Source organism: Pleurodeles waltl, chromosome 3_1, assembly GCF_031143425.1.
Source record: "Pleurodeles waltl isolate 20211129_DDA chromosome 3_1, aPleWal1.hap1.20221129, whole genome shotgun sequence".
Lineage (NCBI taxonomy): Eukaryota > Metazoa > Chordata > Amphibia > Caudata > Salamandridae > Pleurodeles > Pleurodeles waltl.
Window position 1 is genome coordinate 40782073 of NC_090440.1, and position 15299 is coordinate 40797371.

The window sequence follows — 15299 nt, forward strand, 5'->3', positions numbered from 1 at the left end:
TGGGGGTTAAGGTTCTGGAGAAGGTTGCTAGAGAAAAATCTGTTGCTAACTAGGGGAGGGGAGGAGAGGAGAAAGAGAGAGAAAAAGAGGAGAGAGAGAGAGAAAAAGAGGAGAGAGAGAGAGAGAGAGAGGAGAGAGAACGAGAGAGAGAGGAGAGAGAAAGAGAGAGAGAGGAGAGAGAAAGAGAGAGGAGAGAGAGAGAGAGAGAGAAAAAGAGAGAGAGAGGAGAGAGAGAGAGAGAGAGAAAGAGAGAGAGAGAGAGAGAGAGGAGAGAGAAAGAGAGGAGAGAGAGAGAAAGAGAGAGAGAGAGATCTCCACCCTAGTTAGCAACAGATCTGCACCATCTTTTGTCCTCAATGAAAGGGGAAAAGGGCATAAGGCATCTGTCAGACCCTAGATGGTGACTGTGACATAAGAATGAGGGTGTTTGATTCCCAAATAAGAAGCTGCAAAATTGGTGAAAAAACAAACTTATCTTCTTACAGCGGATGCATACTTGAGTAGAGATGCCCTGGGAGACTATAGTTCATACATATTAAGAAAAAAAAGAACCCTATGAATGAATGAATGATTGAGTGATTTATAAAGAGTGCGTATACCATCAGGCCTCTTGGTGCTAGCAAATACCCTGGACCGGGATTTCAACCTATTGTAATTGTGAATCTGAAAACAGCCAGGTTTTGAGCGATTTCCTAAATTGAGTTATATTGAACTGAAGTTTTAGATGCAATGGTAGACCCTTTATTACTTCCAAATAGTATGCATCGTTTTGAGGTCGTACATAGCAACTCACAAATGCTGATTTTCAGACGTGTTGTTATCTATGTGGGCTTTTAACCACACCCACCTAACGCCCATCGCTATCACTCGTTTATCGGCTTGCCTTCAAAAATCCTTTGTTCTCATTGGCAAATGTTTTACGTTTGTCCCTCCTTGGTGCGGTTTTGTTATCGCCTTGGACATTGCCCCTGTTACATGGCTAATTGCACTTTTGCCGATACATTTGACTGCGAGCAAACTTCTCTTTCCTTTTGGGTGTCTCGCTCATGATCATGGCGGCCGTCAGCTCGCTTATGTGAAACGGTTTTGTTTTTCATTTTCAATTTATGTGGCAAGAAAAGTCCGGTTAGGGGTTTACAATGTTAATAGCTCTAACTCAAGCAAATGCGAGACCCGCTGCATTGCAAAAGCTTTTTGGATGTTTGACAGCAGAAGACTGCACTGCAAGCGTCCCGAAACCAGCCTGGACTCTGCAAGCACTGACACTTGCACCCATTTCAAAGAAGGTATTTGCATACAATTTACTTAGTACCCGTGGAAGACAGTAGGTGAGTGGATATCTGGAAATAGGGAAAAAGGGTAGAACGAAAGATAAAAGCTAAACAAGCATTTGCAATGCAACAGGTCTCACATTTCTCCAAATTAGAGCTATTGGCAGTTGTAAACTCTCTACCGGAATTGTCTTGCCTCATAATGGAATAAAAACAAGCGCGATTGCGCTGCTAAGAAATGGAAATAGAAACGGTCTCAGGGTCGATGTCATGCAGAGCGCTCTATTTCTGCCAAGCGAGATCGCACTGCGAAAACAAAGAAAAAAAGTAGTCCACAAACCGGACGGAAAATTGCGAGCCTTGTATGTTTTCAGTACTTGGTCGCTGCGCTCGAGGAGGGCTAACCACCAGAAAAGGCATGACGTATGCATGCCTTCCACTAATGAAAGCAAGCAGATTTTAAAAGGCAAGCCCACGAACCAATGAAAGACACTAAATGGGAAATGGGCGGGGCTCCGAGCCCTTTTCTAACTATTACAGCGTCTCGCAAGCGATACGCATGCGCTATCGCATTCTATGCAAGCTTGACTCTAAAAAGAGAGAAAAGCAGGAGAAGGATGACAGAGTGGGAACTAGAGAACAAGCGTTGAGACAAAGAGGAAGGAAGATGGGCAGGAGGAAGGACTGGCTGGCGTGATTTTGCAAATAGTGTGGAGAACAATCCACCATCTGCAGAGAGCTTTTTTTTGTTTTTCTTTTAAAATGTGTGTGCAAAAGCACCACTCGACTTACGCAAAACAGCAATAAAACTGGTTTTGTCCACCAATATCCATATTCCGAAGCCTAGAATCACTGCTCCAAGGATCTGAAAAAGAAAAGAATGTGTTCCAAAGAACAATTAGAACCTGTTCACAACTAATATAAATCTGCAAATAAAAGTGTTAATGCTCAAATAAAGTCTCATTACAGCCACATATACTAAGATAAAGGTAGTATTACCACTTGTTGTACTGTGAATAGCAGCTGGTAATATTGTCCAAAGAACAGAGGCCATTTTGTTACCCCTGGAAGGATGAAAGGCTCATTAGTCCACCTGGTATCACGATACACCTGGTACGCATCTCTGCAGCTACTACATTAACCCACTGAGTTATCTTAAAATTAGGGCAAGTTTTCTGATAAGGCTAAGGGTCATCTGTACAACAAATGTACTCCACTAGGATTGGGGAGGTCAGGGGGAGTTAATGGCAGCTAGTGCCTAATTTGTGCTGGTGTTTTCCAGTGCTCAGCACCAGAAGATTCGTAACATCAATAAATAAGTATCACAGTCTACCACATGGTGGCCCTGTCTCCTTTTGATGCAACACAGCACATCAGCAGAGTGTTTAACAATGTTTAGATATATTTTAAAAACAATCATGCCAGGGTGTCTAGACCCTTTTTACAACTCTCTTTGACCTGCAAAAGTTCAAATTGTCACATCTGAAGGAGGCTGGTGATGATTAACAGGTAGCTTGGTACAGGCATTTGGCAGCAGTGGCAGGGATAGCAGGTGGTGGTTGAGCCCTGGCATTTTTTTTTTTGACCAGTTAATTGCTGATGGTAGAAGAAGCTCATGAATAAGAAACTTCTTGGGAGATGCCGGCGATAGATTCAGGAACAAAGGCAGCGCTGGGAGGAGCATCTTATCTAGTCAGCTTCCTAGACCCTTGGCATCCATTGACTGGTCTTGAAACCACTGGCAGATCATGAGAGTAGGGTTGTGGGGCCATAAAATACTTTGTAAACATTCTAAAGTCAAAGGCCATGATTTAAGATGTAATCAATATTTGCCTAAAAGATAAATGCTATTGTCATTATATTAATCTGCTTTTGGTACTGACCAATATTTGAATAAACATCCCAGATATGTTTCAGCGAATGGCACCTGAAGACGTTTAGAATGCAACCAATACCTTGGAAAGAGAAACTAGTGCTGGGTTCCAGGAAGATGATTAAAAATGTGTCCTGTATGCAGAAGTGTTCGAATCTGGCTCTGTATATACTATCTCAAAGTGAGAGATAGTGTGCACAGAGTCCAAGGGTTCCCCTTAGAGGCTGATAGTGGCAAAATTAGATAATATTAACGTTCTACTTTGTGGTAGTGTGGGTGAGCAGTAGGCTTATCAGAGGGTGAAAGCACTTAAATCCTGGCTATTTAGAGCATAACCCCTCAGACTATCCCTGAGTCCATCCTCAGCGCTGGGAAGCCTTCGGGTAGCCATGCGCTCTACAAAAGACTTAACATAACATAGTCCGTCACTTCCTGAGGCCTAGCTGTCTGTGAAGCCAGGGACTTAGCTGGTGCCTTGACCTGCCTATAGAGTCTCTATCCAGGTGGAAGTGATCTGCTTCCAAAACTGCACTCCTGAACCATTCTAAATTGTATGGTTCCCTCCCCAGCACCACTGGGCACCCCCCCCCCCCATTCCTCAGTCAGTGCACCACGTCTGATGGCCTTTGTGGCACTGGTCCTGCATTTACAGTATGGCACAGGACAGAGGCAAAGTGTTTCCCCTATTTACATACTGTCCTATCTCCATGCGAATATCTCTCCTAAGATATCACCGGAGCTATATGGGCACCGGCACTATCAGTACTACAGAAGGGGTCACACAAGGGTCTGTGGTCCCTTCTGCGGTGCAAATGTGCCCCGAAGCACACGCCTATTGGCCCGCTGGGGCACTGGCTCTGTGGTGCATGCTGACCGAGTGCAGCAGATCACTCTTGTAAGAAGTTGGCTCTGTATATACTTTTGCAAAGTGAGAGATAGTGTGCACAGAGTCCAAGGGTTCCCCTTAGAGGTTGATAGTGGCAAAAAGAGATAATTCTAATGCTCTATTTTGTGGTAGTGTGGTCGAGCAGCAGGCTTATCAGAGGGTAGTGTTAAGCATTTGTTGTACACACACAGGCAATAACTGAGGAACACACACTCAAAGACTCAACTCCAGGCCAATAGTTTTTTATATAGAAACATAGTTTCTTAATTTATTTTAGAACCACAAGTTTCAAGATTTGAGGTAAGTACATAAAATGCAAGGTACTTCATACAGGTAAGTATAGAACTTTGAATTAAAGCAGTAGTACACACAGTAGAGGTTAAAATGGCAATAAGCTATTTTAAAAGTGGACACTGCAAAAATCAACAGTTCCTGGGGGAGGTAAGTTTGGTCAGGTTTCGCAGGTAAAAGAAGCACTTACACAGTCAGTCTCCTGGGCATAGGAAGCCCACCGTTGGGGGTTCAAGGCAACACCAAAGCCACAGCACCAGCAACAAAGGGCCAGTCAGGTGCAGAGGTCAAAGGAGGGCCCAAAACACATAGGCACCTATGAAAAACACGGGTGCTATGGTCCTAGTCTGCTTACAGGAAAGTACCTGTGTCCTTGGGGAGCAGACCAGAGGGGGTTTGTAGAGCACTGGGGGGAGGGGGGAAGACGCACATAAGCCCACAAAACACACCCTCAGCAGCACAGGGGCGGCCGGGTGCAGAAGGCAAAGTAGGGGTCGGTTTGCTATAGAAAACAATGGAGGGACCCAGGGATCACTTAGGCGATGCCGGGAGGGCACAGGGTGGCTTCTCTGGCCAGCCACCGACTGGGCTAGGATGAGGGCCGCCTGCTGGTCACTCCTGCACTGGTAGGTGGTTCCTCTTGGTCCTGGGGTTTGCGAGTGCAGTGCTTGGTCCAGGCGTCGGGTTCCTTAGTTACCAGGCAGTCGCGGTCAGGGGGAACCCCTGGATCCTCTCTGCAGGCGTCGCTGTGGGGGTGCAGGGAGGTCGACTCAGGGTGTCCACATTGGAGTCACCTGGGAGTCCTCTCTGCGGTGTTGGTTTCTCCAAACTGGAGCCGGGGGCGTAGGGTGCAGAGTGTGAAGTCTCACGCTTCCGGCGGGAGGTGAGAGTCTCTTTAAAAGTTGCTACAAAGTTGCAAAGTTGTTGCAGTTCCTGAACAGTGCCGCTGTTCTCTGCGTTTCTTGGTCCTCTAGGTGCAGGGCAGTCCTCGGACTACTCCTTGTTTTTCTCATTATCTCCTCCGGCCTTGCTGCCAAAAGTGGGGGCTGTGGTCGAGGGGGCGGGCATCTCCACTAGCTGGGATGCTGTAACAAAAGGCATGAGCCTTTGAGGCTCACCGCCAGGTGTTACAGTTCCTGCGGGGGAGGTGAGAAGCACCTCCACCCGATTCAGGCTTTGTTCCTGGCCACAGAGTGACAAAGGCACTCACCCCATGTGGCCAGAAACTTGTCTGGTTGTGGCAGGCTGGCAGAAACTGGTCAGCCTAGCATTAGGAGTCGGATTGGTATTCAGGGGGCATCTCTAAGATGCCCTATTGGTGTATTTTACAATAAATCCCACACTGGCATCAGTGTGCATTTATTGTGGTGAGAAGTTTGATACCAAACTTCCCAGATTTCAGTGTAGCCATTATGGAACTGTGGAGCTCGTAATTGACGGACTCCCAGACCATATACTCTTTGTGGCTACCCTGCACTTACAATGTCCAAGGCTGTTTAGTCCTGGTTTCACCTCATGTCTCTTTAATCCACCACCAGACACTCCCTGCATCTTTATCTCGCTCTTGCAATGTTTCTCCCCTTCTTTTTTCCTTTGTCACTGCCATTCCATAGTTTTCATTCCACCTTTTTGTGTTTTTTTTTTTCTCTTGCTTGCCCTAGATCAAAGTTTGTTGAGAAAAAGTCATCTGTAATCACAAAGGGTAGTTAAACATTTTTTTTGTGAGTTCACTCCACTTCCAATCTGTTAATGTAAGACCATCAAAAACAGAGGGAAGACACTTCACTCGCTCACTCAACCTCTCCTGTTTGTGTTTAAAGGGACTCTCTCCCACTAGGGTTCCCAGTGGCATGCTTCATCATTGAGTCCTCACCCAGAAACCTTCTGTTTCTGGCTGAGATCCACCTGGATCATTAATGAGTTCCCTCTCTTTTCGGTAATCTTAGAGGAAAAATAGCCATTTATGTCAACCACCGACTCAGAGTAAGCACTGGACAGAGACAGATCTACGTGGCATCTTCAATGTAAACACAGTCACCATTTCAAAACTATCTTAATGCGAAAGGAAAGATTTTCCATATATGACTTAGTATGACTTATGCAAAGTTCAAAACACAATGCACTTAATTTGTAGTGAATTTTAGAAGCAAGGTTTATGAAGAATGCTACTTATTAAAGCACTGGGGTAACAATAACTCCTGCAGTGCGGGCGGGCACTAATTATTGAAGTCCCTCATTTTATTTATTGGTTTCTAATTCAAAACATTTTCCTTTTTGATTGGGATCAATGCCACAAATTAACAATTTGAGAGTAGAGTGGAAACAAGGTGGTGATATACAGTATAACATGAGCAGTTAGTAGAAGCTAAAATAAAAAAAATATATACATGTATATTTTGTATGAAATGTTACAGATGATTCAGTCTGTGCTTAATTTGTACATATACACGTGCCGGTGCCCAAAGCTCTCCTTTGAAACACACAACTGCTGCATTTAAATGTGCGAGCACTGAATACAGAGGCAGCGTAATCCTAAAGCCATCCCGGGCCTCTTCAAATCGATTTACAGCCTCTCCCTGCCCCTTCAGCTCACTCTTGCAGCTTTCTGCTTTCTCCCTTTGTGGGGCTTTTTCGTTTTTCTCTTCCTCCGTCTTTCCCATATTTGTCTTTTGCTCACAGTAAGTGCTTGAGGCTGAAAAATAAGTGCCGGTACTGGCTACCACCCGCTCAAATAAAGCACCAATTCAGCTACAATCTAAAGAATCTAAAAAAATGACATCAGTTCTTCATCATTAATGTCCTAAGTTGCTGACGCTTCCCAGCACTAAACCCTGCCAGGTGGAATACTCAAATCTCTCTTGCAGTGAATGAAAATAATGAAAACTAAAGAGTCGGTGATAAAAAACAAACAAAAAACAGTGCAAGGATGCTGGCACTCCTGGAAAGATAGCATTTTACCTCTGAAGCATTCCCCATCCCCTAATAGAAGGGCTGTGGTGATATTGCACCACCTAAATATGGCTCCTTGAGGCTCCTGCCATCTCTTGTGGTATCACCAACCTAGATAGGGTAACTCACAGATGACGATGGGCTTGTTTTGAAGTGCCCACCCCCCCACAAGAAGATGATTCTCCCCGCATGCCACAAGCGTACAAAGAGAAACTGAAGAGTGAAAACACCCATCTTTGACCAATCTGGGTGCAGAACATCTATAATGAGCTACCATTGGACGTATGCCTGCCCATTGCTTACAATTGATTTGCTTTATTGTCAATCTAATTTGCTTGCATCTTATTTGATAGCCTGACTTTCTATTCATGTGCTTGTCCCTCTTCTGGAGAATAGCCTCTCTATGATCCTTCTGATTGGCTGCCTTGTATCCTTCCACTGCTCAGTTTTAGGCACCTATGTTTTTCTTTCAGCACTCCACGAGTGTTTTATAGCCCTCACCCTATGTGCCGCTCCCGCCCTCACAATACACCCACCTCCACAATGTGTTGCTCTCTTGGTGTTCCAGCTGGTCTGCAAAATCACAGCAATGCAGATACTTTGCTGGAGTATGGCTGAAGAAGATAACTTAAGGGTTGTTTTTGTTTTATCGCCTGCATTCCACATATTGCTTGAAAAGCACAGGCTTTGGCACACAAAGCCTTTTATGGCTGAAGGGCTGTAGGAAAATGGCTCCCTGTTGCAGTTACCCCCCACTTTTTGCCTGATACTGACTTGAGTGAGAAGTGTGCTGGGACCCTGCTAACCAGGCCCCAGCACCAGTTCTCTTTCACTAAAAATGTACCATTGTTTTCACAATTGGCACACAGACAACCACCAAATGATGCACAAAGTGCAGACTGCGCACATTATTGCTTCTCAGCAGGTTACATGTGGACAAGCGCCACTACAGACACATCCGTAGGACTTGACTGTTTACAACAGGGAGGCACTCTCACTAAATGTGCAAAGTGCACTCTCCAATGTAGCCCCCACCAGTGTAGAGGGGCCCCTAGAAGTCGATGCTGTTAGGAGCCAAATCCAGCAGCGTTTGGTGCCTACCCCAGAGCAGTGCTCTATCAAAGGAGTGTCTTGTCTTGGTGGGATGTGTGTCTGTGTGTGTGTGCACGTGTGTACATGTGTGTGCATGTGTGTGCATGTGTGTGCATGTGTGTGTACACGTATGTGTGTACGTATGTGTGTGTGTACGTATGTGTGTGTACGTATGTGTGTGTATCTCAGTGTATGAAACTATCATCCATCCAACTATTCACCCTCTAATAAACACTCTAAAAGCCAATAGGTCTGGCTTCAATGTGCGTAAGAAACTAGCAGCATTTGGTGGCTATCCCTAGACCAGAGCTCTATCAAAGGAGGGTATTGTCTTGGTGGGATATGTGTGTGTGTGTGTGTGTGTTATAAACTATCATCCATCCAACTATTCACCCTCTAATAAACACTCTAAAAGCCAATAGGTCTGGTTCACTGTGCGTAAGAAACTAGCAGCATTTGGTGGCTATCCCTAGACCAGAGCTCTATCAAAGGAGAGTCTTGTCTTGGTGGGATGAGTGTCTGTGTGTGTCCGCGCGTGTATCTCAGTGTATTTAACTATCATCCATCCAACTATTCACCCTCTAATAAACACTCACAAAGCCAATAGGTCTGGCTTCAATGTGCGTAAGAAACCAGCCGCATTCCTGCAGGCCTTTCGTGGCACATTACCGCCAGACATGTTGGCTTCATAGAGTGCTCCAGTAGACAAAATGCGAGTCCCTACCAAGATATTTCCAAAAGGCCCACTGAAGAGACACACACGGGAGCTGCTTTCTGCGTGGAGGGCACGCACCAGATATAGAATTTCATGTCTGATATTTGGAGTACTTCTAAGATGTAAAATGTTCCCTCAGGCATTAGAATCTACATAGGAACCGAGATAATAGAGAAAATAGGTTTGTGGGCGGAGTCAAAGTCCATATTATGTACATTTTAACGAATCAGTAACAAATGGTAACGCACAGATGCGCTGTCAAGCCAGACCGAAAACCTAATTGTGTCACATTTGGACGCCACAGCCACAAGATGGCAGTGTATACGAGTCAAGGGTGTTTGTGTCATATGTTTGTGTGCATCCATGTAGCCCTGGGGCAGACAGCACTACAGTCACGTGGCAACATTTTAGTGCCGAATAGACACTTATCAGCACAAGTGTTCATAGGGCTGGAATGTCTTAGGAGAAGCCGTTATGCGGTGCTACTACGTCTCACTACACAAACAATAGTAAAATCAAAACTAAAACATGGAATAAAAAAAATAAAAAAATAAAAAAATAAAGTAAATAAATAAAACATAAAAAAATATAATAATATAGCGCCATAAATAGCAGGAGCCAATGTGCCGCTAGATGTCTGCTTACTTACATGCAGTGTTTAAATTGTAAAATACAGGAGTGCCAGGGCCCTCGTAAGGAGGCCACTGCAGCGCGCGCCACCCACTGTCGCCAACCGGGCTGCCAACGATCCCAACACAACTACTAGCCACACACTCCTGCAAGTGTGACAACGCAGACTATTCCAGGCCCTCCGAGCTAAAAGAATGGCTTGGGCAGCAGAGAATAGTAATTGTAATGTACATTGAATTAATAATTTACTATTGTGGTCATTTCTAAATTAACCAGATAGTGCCACCTTGTGGAAGGCTGTCACAAGCGCCGGTGTTGAGAATGAAGTGCCGCTGCCGAGCATCGGATACCACCGGCTCAAATGAAGCACTGCCTACTTGCTTTAATGGTACCCATTACAGAAATATAATCTAGCCTGGACCCAAACAGGGGTGTGCTGTCATTGCATGGAGCTGGTGTAAAACACAGGTAAGCTAAGGTCAGGCAGGGGAGACCGGGGCATCCGGTCACACCGCAGGGGGGCAGATGAGCCTCCATCACCCTGGCTCCTGTGACAGTCATCACCTCCACGCCCTGACATCAGCATTTTCGATTTGGAAGGCAAACGTGTCTCTTTGCCTTTTGTGTTTATTTTAATACTTACATTTTCTGAGATTCTGACAAGGCAAGCAACTGATGACTTTTGGCCGATTTGCATGCCAGTGTTTTGTTAAGGTCAAGGGCAAGGAGCAGAAGGGTCCTGGTTCGTGATTGGCTGGCGCCCCTCCCTCCTCCAGCTTTACATATCTCATATCCTGAGCGGAAACCAGTCGAGCTGGGCTGCTCCCTGCACCCCAGAGCGGCTGCCAAGGCACTGCCTGGGGTTTTAATGAGGGAGATAACATGAGCGGGCCCCTCCTCAGCCGGTTCACTCGCCAAAGCTTGGCCACGTGGCTCCACCTGTCTGAAGGTCTCTTCTTGTGCTTTTGAGGTGGGGGGAGGGGGAACCCTTCCAACAGGCACACCTTACAATAGTTTATTTCTTGTATCTTAAGCTCCGAACAGGCCACAAGTTACTGTGTGCTACCCCGCGCCCACCACCACGCACCCCCCAAACTGGATCCAGGATGGTGGTGGTGGTCGTTTGCCAGCCACTGGTGAGATGAATTAGTAGTCCGAAGCTCATGAAGCAGAGACTCCTGGTGGTCATGCAAAGAACTGCACTGGCAGAAGTCATGGAATGGGCGAGACTAAGCACACTCAGCAGCGACCACCAGTGGGCAGGCAGAGAATGGCACCGGGCAGTGGCCTCACCACTTGGCAGGGTGTCACCGGGGAGAGCTGCCTCCCCTGGAGGGAATTGCAGGGAAACGCTCCACTGAACAAACTATTGCATCTGTAAAACATCTGCTTTACAGATGGAATAGCCCTGCCAGCTGGCGGCTGGACAGGACAGCGGAGCCTGGGATATCAAATGTCGTCCTCAGCTGAGCCAGGCTGTTCATGGGTTAACTCAGAGCCAGGGTTCAGAAAAGAGAACAAGGGGGCAGGCTCCTGGCACAGGGATCCGGGGGGGGAGGGGGGCAGGCTCCTGACACAAAGGGAACCAGGGGGCAGGCTCCGGACACAAAGGGAACCAGAGGGAGCAGGCTCCTGACACAGAGAGAACCAGAGGGGGACAGGCTCCTGAGACAAAGGGAACCAGAGGGGGCATGCTCCTGAGACAAAGGGAACCAGAGGGGGCAGGCTCCTGAGACAAAGGGAACCAGAGTGGGCAGGCTCCTGAGACAAAGGGAACCAGAGTGGGCAGGCTCCTGATACAAAGGGAACCAGAGGGGGCAGGCTCCTGATACAAAGGGAACCAGAGGGGGCAGGCTCCTGAGACAAAGGGAACCAGAGGGGGGCAGGATCCTGAGACAAAGGGAACCAGAGGGGGGCAGGTTCCTGACACAGGGAACCAAGGGGGACAGGCTCCTGACACAGACAACCAGAGGGGGCATGCTCATGACACAGGGAACCAGGGGGGCGGCTCCTTACTGTATGAAGGAATGTGCTCTTCAGCTGCCCTCTGCATCCAGATGCACTCCTCACCTGCCCCAGTGCACTGGGGCACCCTCTGCTGTGATGCTCCCCTGCACTTGCTGCAGAGCCGTGATCCTCCTCGGCCTTTGCACATGGATGTGCTCTCTTACAGGCAGCCCCTGGCACGCAGAGGTGCTTCTCAGCTAAGGAGACCACACGTCATGGAATGCCCGGGGCAGTCCCAGTTTTCAGACCTCCCCACAGTGCTTCATTTGTAAATAAAAACGTGCCGGTGCCTAAAGCCCTGCTGTGAAACACGCGGCTGATGCATTTCAATGTGCGAGCACAGAATACAGAGGCTGCATAATCCTGAAGCCACCTCGGGCCTCTTTAATTCATTTACAGCCACTCCCTGCCCCTTCAGCTCACTCTTGCAGCTTTCTGCTTTCTCCCTTTGTGACGCTTTTTCATGTTTGTTCTCCCTCCATCTTTCCCATGTGTCTCTTATGGTCGCAGTAAATGCTTGAGGCAGAAAAATAAGTGCCGGCCCTCAAAAATTAGTGCAGGTGCCCCGCACCGGAAACCACAGGCTCAATTTAAGCACGCAGGCTAGGTGTCACAGCGTGCTTTTCCTAAGTTTGAATACATCGCCCGCTTCTTGGGATAAACTGAAGATCAAATGATCTTGCAAAAGCAGAAAGAAAACGTATGGTCTCATTTCCATGGGGGCTCTTAAAGGCTAGAAATATTTATCTGTTCCTTCTGTGCGGCACAGGAGGTCGGCTGCATGCGTCCAGCAGATGAGTGAGTGTGAGAGAGAGAGAGGGGGCGAGGGAGGTTGGGGAGGGGGGGTTCAGGCTGGATGTCCTACCATACTTAATGTTAGTAGACGTCGCCATGTTAATATGTGATTAAAATTAAATAAACACACACAAGCTGGGAAATGCCAGACTTAGAAGTAATGCTTCAGTCCTACTTTTATGTCTGATCTGGCCCTTCTCTTCTCAGCCATACGTGTGCGCAGCTGTGCTGCTCATGTGCACGTGCTCCTCCTGGGAGTCCTCTGTGCAGGGAGGTGCTCATTCACTGATAGCACCTTGCACATAGATGCGCTCCACAGCTGCCCCTGAGCACAGCTGGCTTGTGCGTCTCCGGCCGCAGCCTCCAGTGGCCGACTCCAGACAGGAATGCCGGGAATTCATTTGCTTATGAAAGATCCCTTGAGATAGCGTTCTCTCTGCTCTCAATGTGGGAAAATACTTTCCAAGTCTTCCCCAGTGCGCCTCCCGTCCAGCGCCTCCACGAGAGCGCACGGGGAGGGGTCGGAGGCTGCCCAGGAAGGGTCCCAAGGACCCATCCTGGCATGAACGGTGTGCCCGCTGCGTGCCAGTCCCTGGCAGAACAACTACGGCAACGGATGCTAGTCTGAGAATCCGTGCATCCTTGCCAGCCAGAAGTAAAGCCTGGCATCCTTAGCAGGTGGTACACTGGCTAGGGCTGGCAGACCTAAGAAGCAGTGCGCCCGTGCCAACCACAAGCGGTGCCACGCCAGACTCGGCTGTAGTAAACCCATGCCAGCCAGAAGCGGTATACGCCCTGGTACATCTGCCAGTCCTGATCGATATACCCACAGCATGCTCAGCCACCCACTGCCACTGATGCTAGTCTGGCATCTTTGCCAGCCTGAGGTACCCGCTGCTGCCCAGTGAAGACTGGCAACCTTAGAAGAGGGTATACTGGCCAGAACGGGCAGCCTTAGCAACAGTCCACCGTTGCCAACCAGAAGGAATGCAATGCCAGACTCAGATGTCCCAAACCCATGCCAGCAGAAGCAGCGCCATGCCACACTCAGCTGTAGTGAACCTATGCCAGCCAGAAGCGGTATACACCCTGGTACCTTCCCCAGTCCTGATCAGTATACCCACTGCTTGCTCAGGCACGCCTGACTTGCATGCCAACCAGCTATTACTAGCATTGAAAGAAGGATACCAAACTCAAATATTATATATATATATATATATATATATATATATATATATCACAAATTACAAAGAAACGCCACACTCCCGGAAACAAGATAGGCAGATTTTAATCTCAAAAGCGGGCAGCAGACTCAGGTACCACAATGCGTTTCAACATGCCGTCTTCCTCATTGTTGTTTTCAGCCCTTTTTATAGGCACACAAGGCATTATGGGATATGTAGTTAAAATTACTGCTGAAAACAATTAATTATGGTGCAGTCACCACGAGTCTCAGAGTAATAATCAAAGTTAGTAAAATTCCATTATTCATGTTACTCTCACAATACTCTAGCGCAAATTATTGCTAGTGTTCTCTTGCTGCTGACAGCGTGTACATCTTTAAATGCCTGCACCATTACTAGCAGTAAATAAATCACTGTTTAAACAGTACCTCTGCGTGTCGGGGAAAGGTCATAGTTGGTGTCACCAGATTCCTTGGTAAATTGTGTGCTCTGCTTTTCAGATCGGATTGGTTTTATATATCCATTCATCCATTCATTCTCTCTCTCATATTCATTTTCTCTCTCTCTCTCTCACATTCTCTCTCCCCTGACAGGAGCCGAGCATTTTATCATTTTTTTTTTTTTTTTTTACCTATTGCAATCTCATAGCCGCAGTCATAATAACAACATGAAAAGTCCCTGAATAAAAAAAAAAATTATGATAAACTACTACTGGACTGATTTCACCCCCAGAAAAGAAAACCCGAGACTGCTGTGTAACAGGATAAGAGACTGTAAACTGTAGAACAGCAGCACCATCACCACACTAATCAACAGAAGCAGCCGCTTGGAATGCTGGGAATTTCTAGGTCGCCATGATGCCTGACATTTAAAATGGCTGCCAGCATGATGACCAGTGACACTCAAGCTAGAAGTATCCGACTAAAACAGTAGATTTAATTTGTTTTGAGTTTAAGAGTAGGGCTTTACTATCAACACATGATTGCACATGTATGTCTTAACTTGCACCGAAATGTTATATGGCCTAGTTTCAATACCGTTTTTATATTAATCCGAAGTGTACATTAATCTTACTGTACTTGCAAAGTCTCGTGTACTTCTGAGGCCTGGAAGCCATTTTTATGATCTGGTTTAACAGTGCAGCTGTCACCAGACAATTATGTGACAATCACTACGAGAGGCGCTTTGCCTCCACCCACGTGTTGAGAACCAGGAGCGCATGTTTTGATTGGGCAGAACTTGTGTGCTTCCACAAAAAAAGGGATTTGTCTCTACTCTAGCTGTGATCACTTTGTTTATTGATCGAGCTGCCTGGGTGTGGACTTTCAGGCACTCACATGACATTGTAATGCTATTAAAGTGTCATAGATAACTTTATTTTTATGGTGTTTTTCTCTGGCGGCAACACAGATGGGAGGAGGGCAGTCATTAACCTACATGGAATTTTAGGTCTGGCTTGGCCGTGCAACTCTCATCTGACTTTTCAACCTAGACCAATATTATTCTAGAGTTCTTTGCTTTTACACAAGTACATTTCAATTCCAATGTTATCTATCATACAACATTCCTTTAAAGTCAGACCTATTGGCGTTGCTAATGCTTGCAA

General features: G+C 46.8%; 1 protein-coding gene across 3 annotated transcripts in view; it reads right to left on the reverse strand.

Moving 5' to 3' along the window:
* Positions 1-15299, reverse strand: part of CD82 (CD82 molecule) — a 156632-nt gene that overhangs the window by 36054 nt on the left and 105279 nt on the right. For all 3 annotated transcript variants that reach the window (XM_069221794.1, XM_069221795.1, XM_069221796.1), the window contains one exon: positions 2064-2136. In XM_069221794.1, coding sequence (XP_069077895.1) covers positions 2064-2136 — 73 coding nt within the window. The remainder of the gene's footprint in view (positions 1-2063; positions 2137-15299) is intronic.